General features: G+C 54.8%; 7 protein-coding genes across 12 annotated transcripts; 2 read left to right on the top strand and 5 right to left on the bottom strand.

Moving 5' to 3' along the window:
• Positions 1-65: 65 nt before the first annotated feature.
• KVP17_001344 (uncharacterized protein) lies at positions 66-902 on the top strand (the record flags this gene model as incomplete). The annotated part of the gene is made up of 1 exon (XM_068516675.1): positions 66-902. One exon carries the CDS (start codon positions 66-68, stop codon positions 900-902), a length of 837 nt encoding a protein of 278 aa, XP_068372375.1.
• On the bottom strand, positions 903-5,043 carry KVP17_001340 (uncharacterized protein; the record flags this gene model as incomplete). Of its 3 annotated transcripts, XM_068516667.1 has the most annotated exons (4): positions 959-1,026; positions 1,058-1,369; positions 1,411-4,626; positions 4,656-5,043. In XM_068516667.1, the coding sequence occupies 4 exons, from the start codon at positions 5,041-5,043 to the stop codon at positions 959-961; spliced, it is 3,984 nt and encodes a 1,327-aa protein (XP_068372367.1). The 3 variants fall into 3 exon arrangements, with proteins under 3 accessions (XP_068372369.1, XP_068372367.1, XP_068372368.1); XM_068516669.1 differs by lacking the exon at positions 4,656-5,043 and having other exon boundaries at positions 903-1,369; positions 1,411-4,498; XM_068516668.1 differs by lacking the exons at positions 959-1,026; positions 1,058-1,369; positions 1,411-4,626 and having other exon boundaries at positions 4,648-5,043.
• Positions 5,044-5,119: 76 nt separating this feature from the next.
• KVP17_001341 (uncharacterized protein) lies at positions 5,120-5,453 on the bottom strand (the record flags this gene model as incomplete). 2 transcript variants are annotated; one of them, XM_068516671.1, is made up of 2 exons in its annotated part: positions 5,120-5,326; positions 5,355-5,453. In XM_068516671.1, 2 exons carry the CDS (start codon positions 5,451-5,453, stop codon positions 5,120-5,122), a joined length of 306 nt encoding a protein of 101 aa, XP_068372371.1. The 2 variants fall into 2 exon arrangements, with proteins under 2 accessions (XP_068372371.1, XP_068372370.1); XM_068516670.1 differs by lacking the exon at positions 5,355-5,453 and having other exon boundaries at positions 5,120-5,332.
• On the top strand, positions 5,344-6,615 carry KVP17_001343 (uncharacterized protein; the record flags this gene model as incomplete). 2 transcript variants are annotated; one of them, XM_068516674.1, is made up of 1 exon in its annotated part: positions 5,344-6,615. In XM_068516674.1, one exon carries the CDS (start codon positions 5,344-5,346, stop codon positions 6,613-6,615), a length of 1,272 nt encoding a protein of 423 aa, XP_068372374.1. The 2 variants fall into 2 exon arrangements, with proteins under 2 accessions (XP_068372374.1, XP_068372373.1); XM_068516673.1 differs by having other exon boundaries at positions 5,497-6,615.
• A 222-nt stretch (positions 6,616-6,837) lies between these two features.
• On the bottom strand, positions 6,838-8,948 carry KVP17_001339 (uncharacterized protein; the record flags this gene model as incomplete). Of its 2 annotated transcripts, XM_068516666.1 has the most annotated exons (3): positions 6,838-6,965; positions 7,003-7,347; positions 7,376-8,948. In XM_068516666.1, 3 exons carry the CDS (start codon positions 8,946-8,948, stop codon positions 6,838-6,840), a joined length of 2,046 nt encoding a protein of 681 aa, XP_068372366.1. The 2 variants fall into 2 exon arrangements, with proteins under 2 accessions (XP_068372366.1, XP_068372365.1); XM_068516665.1 differs by having other exon boundaries at positions 6,920-7,347.
• Positions 8,949-8,968: 20 nt separating this feature from the next.
• Positions 8,969-9,283, bottom strand: KVP17_001342 (uncharacterized protein; the record flags this gene model as incomplete). Its single annotated transcript, XM_068516672.1, has 1 exon — positions 8,969-9,283. The coding sequence occupies one exon, from the start codon at positions 9,281-9,283 to the stop codon at positions 8,969-8,971; it is 315 nt and encodes a 104-aa protein (XP_068372372.1).
• Positions 9,284-9,410: 127 nt separating this feature from the next.
• KVP17_001345 (uncharacterized protein) lies at positions 9,411-12,455 on the bottom strand (the record flags this gene model as incomplete). Its single annotated transcript, XM_068516676.1, has 1 exon — positions 9,411-12,455. The coding sequence occupies one exon, from the start codon at positions 12,453-12,455 to the stop codon at positions 9,411-9,413; it is 3,045 nt and encodes a 1,014-aa protein (XP_068372376.1).
• Between the last annotated feature and the right edge of the window lie 28 nt (positions 12,456-12,483).

The raw sequence follows: 12,483 nt of genomic DNA, 5'->3' as shown, positions 1-12,483 counted from the left end.
TGGCCATGTATGTGCCCCAGTCTAGCAAGCCGCAGCCTCCACGAGAGAGGGCCCGACTGCGGAGGATGCACCAAAAGTTCCTCGCCTCTGCCGACATCCCAAAGCACCACTTCACGGCGCCAAACTACTACTCTCAGCTAGACTTCTCGCTGGACCCCTTTTTGGCCTCGGACCCCAGTTTCGAGTCCGGCGACGTAACCTTCGCTGGGTTAGAGACAGTCGGAGCGCCCAGCAAATCTCGGGAGGCGGACTCGGCGAAGGCCACGGTGGTCCAGACACATGACCCTGCTGGTTGGGTCGGATGTCACACTTCCGACCTGCAAGTATTTTACCATAACGTGCTGAGCATGAGAAGCGAGTGGGCTCGACCCGCCAACTGCAAGTTCGATCTCAGTAAACCGCCTCCCCCGCCTGCCTGGGGCCTGCTCAGTATCTCGGAGTACAAGTCTGTTATGAAAACACGAGACCCAGGATTTGGGGAGTCTACCCTGACACCAACAAAGAAAACGAAATCGGAAACGACCGATACACAAGTAAAGATTGAAGAACTACCATCTGGTCCTGACTGGCTTGTCGTCGAGGCGAGCCCCTCCCCACCTATACGCAAACCCCAAGAGACACCATTGGAATGGCCAGCCCCTACCGAAGTCCTGGAGGCGCGCATAGGCCCCTGGAAGACCGTGGAGGCATCAGAGTCCGCGTTCACAGACGTGGTAAACGAGGAGCTGCACGAGTGTGACTATCTAGACGCTCTACGCGAGGTTGACGCTCTGCAAGCCACACGAATTGAGTCTGAGTTCGCCGCCCCTCTAAATGCCGAGGACTTGCGGATGAAGGAACCTGAAATGGTTTACACATCTCATGCGACAGCGTTCAAGAAACGTCGAAGACCTCGCAGGTGACTATAGGTCCATGGACTTCTGCACCGGGCTGTTCCTCTGAGGGCGCAGCCGCCCTGTCAAGTTGGTGATTGAGCGCTGCAAGCCCACGTGCGAATCAAACCTAGACCCGCGTTCTGGTCGGCAGCTGGTTCCTTTCCGAAGGCCTGTGTACGTACGGCAAATGGTGTCCTGCTTAATCTCTGCCTCTTGGAGGTCGACTACGGGGAGCGTGGTCAACAGGTCGTCCTTGTAGACATTCATCGCAAGCAGCGAATTGAGGGAAACGAAGGCGTATCTCAGGAACTCAGGCTCGATGCCGAACGTGCAGGTGTTTTTCAGGAGGCGCGTGTAAGAGGTCACTTTCTTAAGCATTTCGTAGTACTCCGCCTGTTCCTCATGCAGGATACGATTGTGGAACAAGGAGGCGGGTCCGTCGAATTGGATGGGGCCTGGGTTGCAGAATCTGTCTTGAAGCATCCACTGCTCATCTGTAAAATATCAGCTGAAGCGCCAAAAGACAGACACTCACCTAGAGCAGTCTTCATCCACCTGAAGGCCTTGCTTTCCAAATTGACCTCCGACGATGGAATGATGGGAATGTCGGTTACGTTGCTGTTGTTTCGGGCCTTACCCAACTCGTGATGCACTTCTTGTTGGCTGGGGACAAGCGCCAGCATGCAGTTCATCGGGATAACGAACGCCTTCCACTCTGCAGTGGGCCCGACAAGGCCTCGAATCGTGCAGCACATTGCAGTTAACCCAGACTCGACACAGATGGCAGCCAGATGACCATAGGCATAGGCCAGATTACAATCGAAATTGGAGGGCAACGACGATCGCCCTTGGTACCCGAAGAAGTGGTTAACCGCTGCGAACTTTCCGTTGAACTCTCCACGCTTGGCGCGACGCTCGAGTTCCTTGCGGACCATTTGGGAGAGCAAGACTTCGGTTTCGATACGTGTGAATCGCATCTCTCCATTGTCGACTTGCACCATTTCCTTCCGAATAAACCGCGGCAACGACTTGAAGAGGGCAAGGTTCCACGGCGACAGCATGGTCAACCAACGCGACCCTTCCTGAAGCTCGAGTAGTTCGTGTTGGATGCTGAGCATTTCGTTGTCCGGCGCTTCCTCCACAAGACGGGCAATCTCGGCCATGAGCATCTTCATATTCGGGAGGTGGCTCAGCAGACCGTCGGGAATGATCACTGTTCCGAAGTTCTTCCCCATCTCTGAGCGAAGACAAACGCAGTCGGCAATGTCACTCACCACGTCAGCCAGCGTCTTCTGGCTCGCGCCGTACTCTTCAGCAATGATAACGAAATTAGGATGTGTCTGCAGCGCGCACTCCAACACTTCATAGCTCGGCGCCCTTCCCATAAGGCGGATAAAGTGCCAGTACTTAGGCATGGAGGCGGCGTCAGTAAGCACATTTCCGATGAGAGAGGCGTACACCTTAGAGGAGGTGTCAAACCCGATGTTGGTCTCAATCAACTCATGCGCTAGGTTGTTGCTACCCGTCGCGGGCACAGCCACAACCTTAGTCTGGCAGCCGTTGGCGAGGAAGAACTCAGCGAGAAGCGTGGCCTCAGTCACCGCGAGGTTGCTGCCCACGACAACCAGTCCGTCAAGCTGGAGGCGCTTGCAGGTTTCCAGCGCCCTGGCTTGGTTTGCGGCGTGAAGCAGTGAGTGTGTTGATGAGCGGCCCAGCAACTCGCATCCGCCTTGGTTGTAAAACACCTCAAGGTCGTCGTCGATGATGTGTAGGAAGTTCCCTTGTAGCAGGCCTTGCATTCCGTAGAATCCGTAGGTCTTGCCACCAAACCGTTTCATTCGTTCGTGCAACCCCCAGAGCACATTGATGATGCCGGGTGATTGTCTAGAGAGGAAGATGACGCCGACGGTAAGTGCGGGAATGGTAGGGCCGCCCATGGTGTCCCGCACCTCATGTGCGAAAAACTTGTTGTCCTTGCAGATATGTTTGTAAAAAAGCAGGGTCTGCCGGTGGGTATACGGATCGCGAGGCAGACTTTGAAAGGACTGATGTAGGGAAACGCTCTTGCTCTGTAAAATCCTCGGTAATGTCGGTTGAAACCCGAGTCGCTTTCGTTGCAAGAAACTTAAGGCGCCTGGACGCTTGGGTACCACTGCACGGCCCACGTTCAGCTTTTTATCCATTGCCCGCCATAGGAGATCGTCTCTGCAAGGTACACAAACAGTGTAGTCGGACACCTCTGCGCAGACGCCCTCGAATTGTACGGGCCCAGGCACGCGATAACAATCCTCCATCTTCCACTGGTCGATGCTGTTCTTGAATACAGCAAAGAGCGGCCCATCCAGATCCACGAGTTGGCGGGTGACGGCCGGAAAAGTCTCTCCGTCCGTGCCGGAGCGCATCTCCATGATCTTGTAGAAGGGCACGCCGGCAGGCTGCCAAACAGAGTAATGCTGTTCCAGATTGCGTACTACCGTCATGTAGCCGTTACAGGCGTTTTCCACCAAACACCCCGCGGTGTAACCCAGCGCAGTACAGTAGGAGGCGTCGAAGTTGGACGGCATGGCACAGCGGCCTTCGTAGCCGAAATAGTGCGGCATCACCAACGGGATAAACTGCTTGTTGGCCGATAGCTCTGACTCCACCAGTGCAATGAGTAGTCGCTCTGTCGCGATCTTGGCCACTTGAATGTATCCTGTAGCCTCCCTGTCACCCAATAGCTGCTCGCGAATGTTCTCTGGGAGAAAGAGCCAGAGATCCCGAGAATTGTCGCTCAGAAGACTGACCTCGAAGTCGTCCCCGTCTGCCATGATTGTGTTCAACTCACCAATGAGCAGCTTCATCTCGGGGATGAACTCAATGAGGCCCTCCGGCACGAGGATAATGCCATACTGGCGGTTGTCGGCGTTACGAGCTACAACTAGATCGCAAATCTCCGTCACGATTTCCTTGAGACTCGTACCATTACGCTCGATTTCCTCGCCGATGAATACCAGGTTAGGACGTGTTTGCAATGCGCATTCCAGCACAAGATGACTCGCCGAACGTCCCATTACTCGTACAAAGTGGTAAACGGCCTGTTGGCTGCAAATATCTGTGGTCAGGTTGCCAATCAACTCTGAGTAGGTCTTTGCACACGTATCAAAGCCGAAAGAGGTCTCAATGCACGGGTTCCGAAGGTCACCATCAATGGTTTTCGGAATACCCACAACACTGGTTCGTCCCTTCTGACTACCGAAATACTCGGCCAAAATGGCGGCGTTGGAGTTGCTGCCGTCGCCACCTACAATCACGAGCCCGTCTAGAAGGAGCTCCTCGCAGACGACCAGCGCCCGCTGCATATCCTCGGTGCCCTGCACCCGCCCGCGCCCGGACCACAGCATATCGAATCCGCCAGTATTTCGAAACTGGTCCACGAAGTCGTTCGTCAGCCGGCGGTAGTCGCTATTGAACAACCCATCCAGGCCGCCAAGGAATCCAAAGATCTGAGACTCGACATGCGCGTGCTTTACATAATCGTAGAGGCCACAGATAACGTTGTGGCCGCCAGGAGCGGGACCTCCACTGAGTAGAATACCCACTCGGATAGGGCGTCGGTGCTCTTCGGGAGCTCGACTTTCCATAGGATCTGCTGAGTGGAGCTCACGGTAGGGGAGACCGTAGATGTTAGGAAACTTCTTCTGCAATTGTTCAGCATCGCTTTGAATCAACTCTGGCGCCTCCTTGTCGACAACTACCACAGTAGATTCCGCTGCATTGCTGGAGATCCGGTTCACTTACCGAAAACATCGGGAAGCGTGGGGGTGTAGTTACGTCTGAACTTTTGGACAGGGCTGACGGTATCGAACAGATCTGCGGACTGCAGATGCACTCGGCCTTTGGATCTGTCCTCAATGACCTGGTTGAACGTTTGCAATTCGTTGCGCGTGTTGATCTTCTCGTGGTCACCCCAGTCGCTGTAGTTGCTCTTCGCGGACCAATCGTCGTCGTCTTTCTTCTGCAAGTTGATTTGGACATCACTAAGCGTGATAAACTCCTCCCCTTCGACAGCATGGTGATATTCGTCTGGAACGTCCTGAGCCAGAATGGAGCCTTTAAAGCGGCGGGGGTAATCGTTCCCAGTGTAGTCCTGAGTCTGCTCTGCTGGTTGTTCTCCCAACCAATCCATATGTCAACAAATGTTGTATTTGAAGACCAATCTTTTCGTCCCACTCCACCTATTCGTTTACACAGACACCACTGATTCACACAGACGGTTGTTGCACCGCAGCAGCCACCTCCTTCATACGATCTTCACACGCACTCACTGCCGAGCTGGCACGTGCCAGCTCAGCTTGGATGTACTGCAGGCGCTTCTCCACGTTTTCCACAGCCTCGATCTTCTCTTGCTTCAGCAACACCGCACCAACCTCCCTAAACACCACTGCGTCTGATTCCAGCTGTTGCAGTTCCTGCATCACCCACAGCCATGGGTCTCACCTGCAATACATTCTCGTTTTCCATTTTCTGGTCTTCCAACTGCCGCTTCGCGACTACGGCGGTCTGGAGCTCCTGTTGCGTCGCATGGAAGCGAGTCATTGTCTCCGAGTTGGCTGCCATCGTGAAATTTGCAGTTAAGCTGATGTCCAAGTTAGTGGTCAATCTGAACACCGTTGAGGGCACCGCTCTGAAGATGCTGTCGGAGTACAGCAGACTGGATGCCCCTGTCGTTGACGGCCAGGATGGACCTTCATTGAATGGTTGTGCTGGGTTCCTCCCTGTGGCGGAGGCGATTCTGAACGCGAGTCCGTACGGGAACCATCTCCGAGGTAAAACCGATGTGGAGGCCGCACAGGTAGACCAGTGGTCCGCCTTCGTAGTGGAGAGGAACTGGAAAATCGACGATGCCTCCAGCCTGGCCGTGCTGAATCAGCACCTGGAAACTAGGACCTACCTCGAGGGCCACTCACTATCAGCGGCAGACCTTGTGGTTTACTCGGCCTGCCATGCCTGGATGATGACGGCATCCGAAGGGGCAAAAGCAGCGCACTACCACATCGTAAGGTGGTTTGACCAGGTTCAGCACCTCCCAGGTATCGAGGGAGCCTTTTTGGAGCATGTGCCAGTTGACACCTCGCCCAAGAAGAAGGCCGACCCGAAGAAGGGAGGCAAGACGGAGGCCAAAGCCAACGGTAAGGCGGACAAGAAGGCGTCGAAGCCCGCCAAGACCCAGCCTCCCGCGCCTCCTCTCCGCGAACGCGACGACGTGACTCGTATCGCGCTTACTGTCGGAAAGATCGTCGAGATCAGAGAGCATCCTGGGGCCGATAAGATGTTCGTCGAGAAGATAGACTGCGGAGAAGGCGAGCTGCGTGAAATTTGCTCGGGGCTCAAGGGACTCATTCCAATGGAGGAGTTGCTGGGCCAACGATGCATCGTGGTCTCCAATCTCAAGGCGAAAAACCTGCGAGGAATAAAATCAAACGGAATGGTACTGTGCGCAACAAGCCAGGACCACTCCCAGTGCGAGCTGATGCAGGCACCCGAGGGCGTGCCCGTTGGTGAGCTTTTGCGGTGGGGAGAGCTGATAGGCGAGCCGGAGCGAGTTATTCCGACGCCCAAGGGTGTCAACGCCTTTGCAGAGTGCGCGACGCACTTGAACACTGATGCGGAGTGCCAAGGCAGATGGAAAGACGTGCAAGTTATCAGTTCCAAGGGGCCGATTCGGTGCTCTAGTTTGTGTAACGCGATTATGAGTTAACATCGCTGAGAAACAACACACTCATTCACACCGCACTAACCATTGATTGAGAAACAAAACACTCATTCACACCACACCATTGAATGAGAAACAAAACACGCATTCACACCACACATTCACACTACATATTCACTCTACACATTCACACTGCACAGGTTACATTTACACTACATAGGAATGAGTAACCTTCAGCGCTTTTGTTTCCCGTTCACACTGCACAGGTTACATTGTCTCACTGGACCCGTCGCAGCAGAGTGCCGCCAGGGACAAACTGCTGCGCGAGGAAACGCGTTGCATCATTATCTTAGACTTCTCGTCTCCTCCAAAGTTCAGCAACGACCTCGAGGGTACTGCGGAAAGTGAGCAGTAGATATTGAGGGTACTTACTCCGGGTCATGAGTTTGAAAAACTGGTTGAAGGTGATCGACCCGTCTGATTCTGCGTCGGCCTCGTCAAGCGCTTCCAAAATGTCATCGTCGTCGAGGCCGCCCGCCATGCTGAAAATCGACCGCAGCTCACGGTTGTCGATGCGGCCGTCACCGTCTCGGTCCAGAATTCGAAACGCCTTTCGGCAAGCCTCTTCTCGCTGGTAGTGGTGTCGGTTCATGCAGGCTGCGACGAATTCGGTGTAGTCGATACAGCCTGTACCGCTGGTGTCAACGCTTCTGAGAATGTGGTCCAGCTGATGCGAATAGTCCGCCGGCAGTCGTGAGCTCTTACATGCCTCAAGGCCTGCATCAGAATAAGGAATGAAGCTCACCCATTCGAATTTCGGTGGCACTGAGAACGCCGTCATTGTTGGTATCCAGCGTCATGAAGAGAGCTTTCAGTTCCTCAACCTCCGACTCGTCACTGATTTGGGTCGCGATGATGGTCAAGGCGATTTTACGAAGACGACTCAACCCCGTGAATCGTCTGAATTTGGCAAAGACATCTGAAGGCCCGAAGGTGCGATCTCGCAGATTGCCTTTCGCGTACGACTGCAGCCAGGGATGGTTAAGGCATTCGTCCGGAGTCAACCGCATCTCGGGGTCCCGCATCAGCATTCCCTTGACCATGCTTCGAGCCTGGTTACTAGCGTGTTTCCACTCCTGGATAGGGAAGTCAAACTGACCTTGTTTGACTTTCCTAAGAATCTCGCTGTCGCTGTTGGCCGCAAAAGGAGGGTGTCCGCTCAGCAAGATGTACAGCATAACGCCTGCCGACCAGATGTCGCACTCCGGCCCGTAACGCCCGTCTAGTACCTGCGGCGCCACATAGTAGGGAGTCCCTGCGCAGGTTTTCATAGGGATGCCGCTTCGGAACCGGCAGGCCAGTCCGAAGTCTATCAGCTTGAGGCTGGAGTCCGGATCGTTGGTGAGGAACAAGAAGTTCTCCGGCTTCAGATCGCGGTGGGCGACGCGCTTACCATGACAATAAGCCACGGCCTGTATGATTTGCTTCATGATCTTCGCAGCGGTCTCCTCGCCAAAATTGCCCTCCTGCACCAGACGGTCGAATAGCTCGCCTCCCTGACAGTACTCCATGACAAGGAAGATGTCAGTCATGTCCTCGTACGTCTCATACAGCCTCACTATGTTGGGGTGGTCGAGCGACTTCATGATGTCGACTTCTTGTCGGAACCGCTCAAAGTCCTCCACAAAGCATTTCGGTATCTTTTTGGTGGCACGTAGGTCTCCCGACTGAATACTCTTCGCCGCCCGCACCTCGCCCCAGGTTCCTCTCCCGACAGTCTGCAGCAGAACGTAGTCGCGATGAATGTCGCCGGTGTTTGCGACGATGAACTTGTCACGGTCAATACGCGTGCGGTAGTCCGGCAGATTCATAATGTTCTGAGGCCTCTCGTTCAGCGCCCCGGAGTCGTGCCTCGATGGGACGGGATGTGGTACATAGCCACTGGAAGGAGGTGGCAGTGGCGAAAATGAAATTCTCTGACTCTGACAGTCCGACCAGACCTCATCCAGCTTACAGTGCCACCCGTAGTTAAATTGGGACCCCAAGGACCCCACCTGGTTCAAGTCGATCTTTCGGTTGCCGTGGAATGACTCCCAGACCACGGCACCGCTAGACTTCAGGATGATGAACTTGTACTCGACTACGGCAGCCTTGTCCGAGTCTCCATATATTTCTATCATGTCCAGCTCAATGTCATTGCTGAACCAAAGAGGAAAGCTTTGTGGATCGGTTTGCAGCTTGACGGCGTTTTTGACAGTCCATCCACCCACGCACCTGTGGCTCCCAATCACAAAGAGCGAGTCGCCCAGCTTGGTGGCTTGGCAGACACAGCGCCAGGTGAACTTCACCTGTGACCCAGCCATCTCGATTTCAATCATTTACACACACCCTGACGCAATCACACACCGCTAGGATCACCCGTGGAGCGAGGAGAGTCTTGGCTCTCAGACGCGCTGTTCAACAGGGATTCAATGTCCTTTTCGACAACTGCTTGTCGTACTTGCGAAGGGGTGGCTCCAGGGGTGTGGCTGTAGATGTGTGTCAGCTCTGCGCTGAGCGCAGCTTGCGGAGTCATCGTCGACTTTGGTGGTCTCTCAATGACCACGCTATTGACACGCTCGAACACCACAGGGTGCAGGCGTCGGGTCGCCCTCTCTTCAGCTCGCCGTCCAGCCTTCTTGTAAGCCCATATCATTCCGATGACTACTGCCATGCTAATAACCAGGAACCAAAGTACCGTCACAATGGCATGAAATGCTTCCACCCTGGCTTGATAGGCCCGAGATTCGCTTACATGTGCCTCAATTCAAAAGTTTTTGCAATGAGTACGTACACAAGGCCTACAATTGGTCCTCGGTAAGCGTGTAGAGGCCTCCGCGGTTCTCCACCACTCCATCGTCCATCATGGAGCTCAGCACCTTGCCGAAGTCCGCGTAGGTAGCGGAGTCGCCGGCCACGCCCAGCTGCCCCTGAATGGCTTTCCAGAACTTGAATGGTTGGAAACCAACATGTGCGCTGTGCGTGTCGTGAAGTGAGGCTCTCAGGTTGTCCAGCACCAGCCTGCGTATAAGGCTCTCGCATCCTTCATCCAACGAGTTCGAGGACGCGGTCTCCATCTGTAGGATCTGCAGCACGTCTACGCTTGTTCGGTTGGATGGGAAAGGGTCATTGGAGCTCAGTGTCAAAATGGATTCTCTCGGCGGGAAGACGTTGCCGAACGCGACACAGAGTGCCGTCTTCCCTCCTTCCCTAACGACTTTGATGAGCTTCAATCGGACCAAGGCCGCCACCTCATGACGACAGCGCTCTTCGGCAAGACCAACGGCCTGGGCCGTTTCCATCACGTCCATTCCTCCTCTCTTCATCAGAATGGCAAGTATCACTGCTTGGATGATCGGAAGTCTAAGTTGCGCCTCAGCACCTCGCGACTTGCCTCTGGAAAACGAAACTTCCACAGTGGCCAGAGCGGGAAACATGACGGCTCTCTTGTCAGGCAGCAGGGTGGAGAACGATCGGGCTAGTGCTTGCAGCGCGGCCGCGAACTCGGGTAGCGGGGGCACCCAGTCTCCCGCCGAGATTGGAGGCAAGCTGCTAAACCCGAGATCCTTGTCTGTGAGCGAAGCACGTGCGGCCTCCATCAAGGATGCGCGGTGGGGGTCGTGCTCCTTCATAAGCGAGGTCATGTTGCGAATGAATGCAGGATTCTGGTCGTGGGGGCGCATTCGCATGGACTTGAAGAGGAGGTGCGGGCTGTCTCGGAGGTCTCGACTTTTTGTAAAGGCGATGGGGGCGGAATCCCAACGCGCTTCAGGCCAGAAGTAATCCGTAATCATCAAAAGAGATCCAGAGCCTTCTGAATTGGAGGCTCGTCGTAATCTCTGTCGCTTCCGGTGCAACTTCCGTGACATCGCCACGTCATTCAAAACGTTCATAGTCGCCACGTAAGGCTCCATAGAGTCAAGCTGCATAAATGACCCAACGCATTCGTCCAGATGGCGCAGGATCTTCGCGAGCTCCTTTGCTTTCGGTACCACAGCCTGAAGGCCTTGCCCCAGAAAGAGCTTGATGCTCTCTGAGGTCAGGTGAAACCACATGACGTGGAGAAGCTCGTCCGTCCCTCCGAAGACATCACAAAACCAGTCGAAAAATGCAGAGAGGCTAACGTTGGCTGTCTGTTCTGCATGCCACAGCGTGGAAGGCTCCATACTGCGCCTTCTAGGCAGCTGTGGCCGCCGGGTCTTGAGGAACGTCTTTCGCGCGCGGTCGTAAGCCCGTTGGATATCCTCACCCGCATCCCAGGTTTCCACGTCGTCGAGCAATACCGCGTCATCCAAACTGAGGCGCTCCTTGTTGAGTAGGGAGCCGAGCGAGGCTAGGAGTTGTCGGGAGAGTTTCTCAGCGGACTCTTCGAAGGGTGTTTGGATGCCCATGGGAGGAGAGTCTCGGCTCGCCACACCATGCCACACTGAAATGTTCGCCTGCAACTCTGTCGACTTCTCAAGAAGATACAGAAGGGTTTGGCCAGGCTGCTTCTTGAGCAACGCTTGCACGTCAGCCTTGAGTTTGTAGAGACTCTCAGTTTTTCCTCGCGGCAACACTGTCGTAAGGTAGGTGGCGTTCAGATGCAGCCTTGTCAACTGGGGTGCCCCGTCAAGGGCCTCGTCTAGAACCTGCCGGCACACTGTCTGTAAGAACTTCTCCCCATGGATATCTACACACAAGACAGTCTCGTCCACGAGTCGACACATCGAACTCAGACAGTTAATTTCCTTGGAAGAGACGAAATCCGTGAGGACGCAAGGCAATACAACCGAGAGAGCGTCGCTTGTGGCGCGTGCGATTCGATCTCTCGCAAATCTTTGAGCCTCGTGAATGTGCACCTGCGCGTCCAAGGAAATGATGGCAGAGTTGACACGGGATTTTAGCTGCCTGGTACTGGACATCCGCTCCAACGGCTCTCTCTGCAATGCGTCTCTGAAACTGAAGAACAACGACACGATTTTCGAGAAGAAGGCCACCCGAGCCTCGCACGTTTCGAAAGGGGCAACGTACGTCACAGCAACTCCCTCTGGAAGCAGTCCCAGCTCCTTGAATCCCGCAGCGCGCTGTACGCTGCAGGTCAGGTGCTCCTCCATGAGAGAGAGCCAGAAGTTGTCGCGGCCATGTCCGAACAACCTGCTGACCACGCATGAAGTGCGGAAGACCTCCTTCGCTCTGTAACAGATCCCCTGTCGACTTTGGGAACTGGAGTTCTCCTGTCCCGAAGCGGAGTCTATCTGCCGGAGTCCCTCTAGAAAAGCGATCTCTTCATCGATCCATGACTGCAGTGCTGGGCAATTGTGGGAGGGAGTCAGGGACAGCAGGAACCCAAAAACGCACAGCCTCGCCTGCTGTGCCAGAAACTCGCAGTATGCCTCCTTCAAGAAGGCGTGATTCAGCTCTTCCAAGTGCATGATACGTGCCTGCGTTAGCAGCACGAGGGTACTCTCCATGGAGTCGTCTGCAGGAGGGAGCAAGTGGGGGATGAACTGCAGTTCAGGGGCGCCTATCAGGTGACACATAACCGAGCAGACTGTATGCTGCGAAGCGCCCGCCCTACGTTTGAACACGTCCACAAACTCTTTGAGCACGCTGGACCACTGCCTCGCGTCCGGCTTGGCTTTTGCAGACTCAAGATGCTTGTTGGCGGCCTGGAACACGTACTGAGACGCCGCGTTCAACCATTGTGCATCAGTGCTCGCAGGAAGCTTGGCTACTAACGCCTTCACGCTACTGGCTACGTGGCTCAGTTCCTTCACCAGACGATCTTCGTTCTTGGGCAACGAGTGTTGATTGTGAAGGATGTCAGAAACAACACCCTCCGCGCATTTCAGCTTGCCGGTCATGTAAAATGACCGGCAAAGCCATTTCACT

Source organism: the organism of the source record quoted next, assembly GCF_019968985.1.
Source record: "MAG: Porospora cf. gigantea B chromosome Unknown PgB_NODE_680_length_12483_cov_117.733, whole genome shotgun sequence".
In the NCBI taxonomy this organism is placed as follows: Eukaryota; Apicomplexa; class Conoidasida; order Eugregarinorida; family Porosporidae; genus Porospora; species Porospora cf. gigantea B.
Note: the sequence above shows the minus strand (reverse complement) of the source record. Positions and strands in the feature narration are given on the sequence as shown.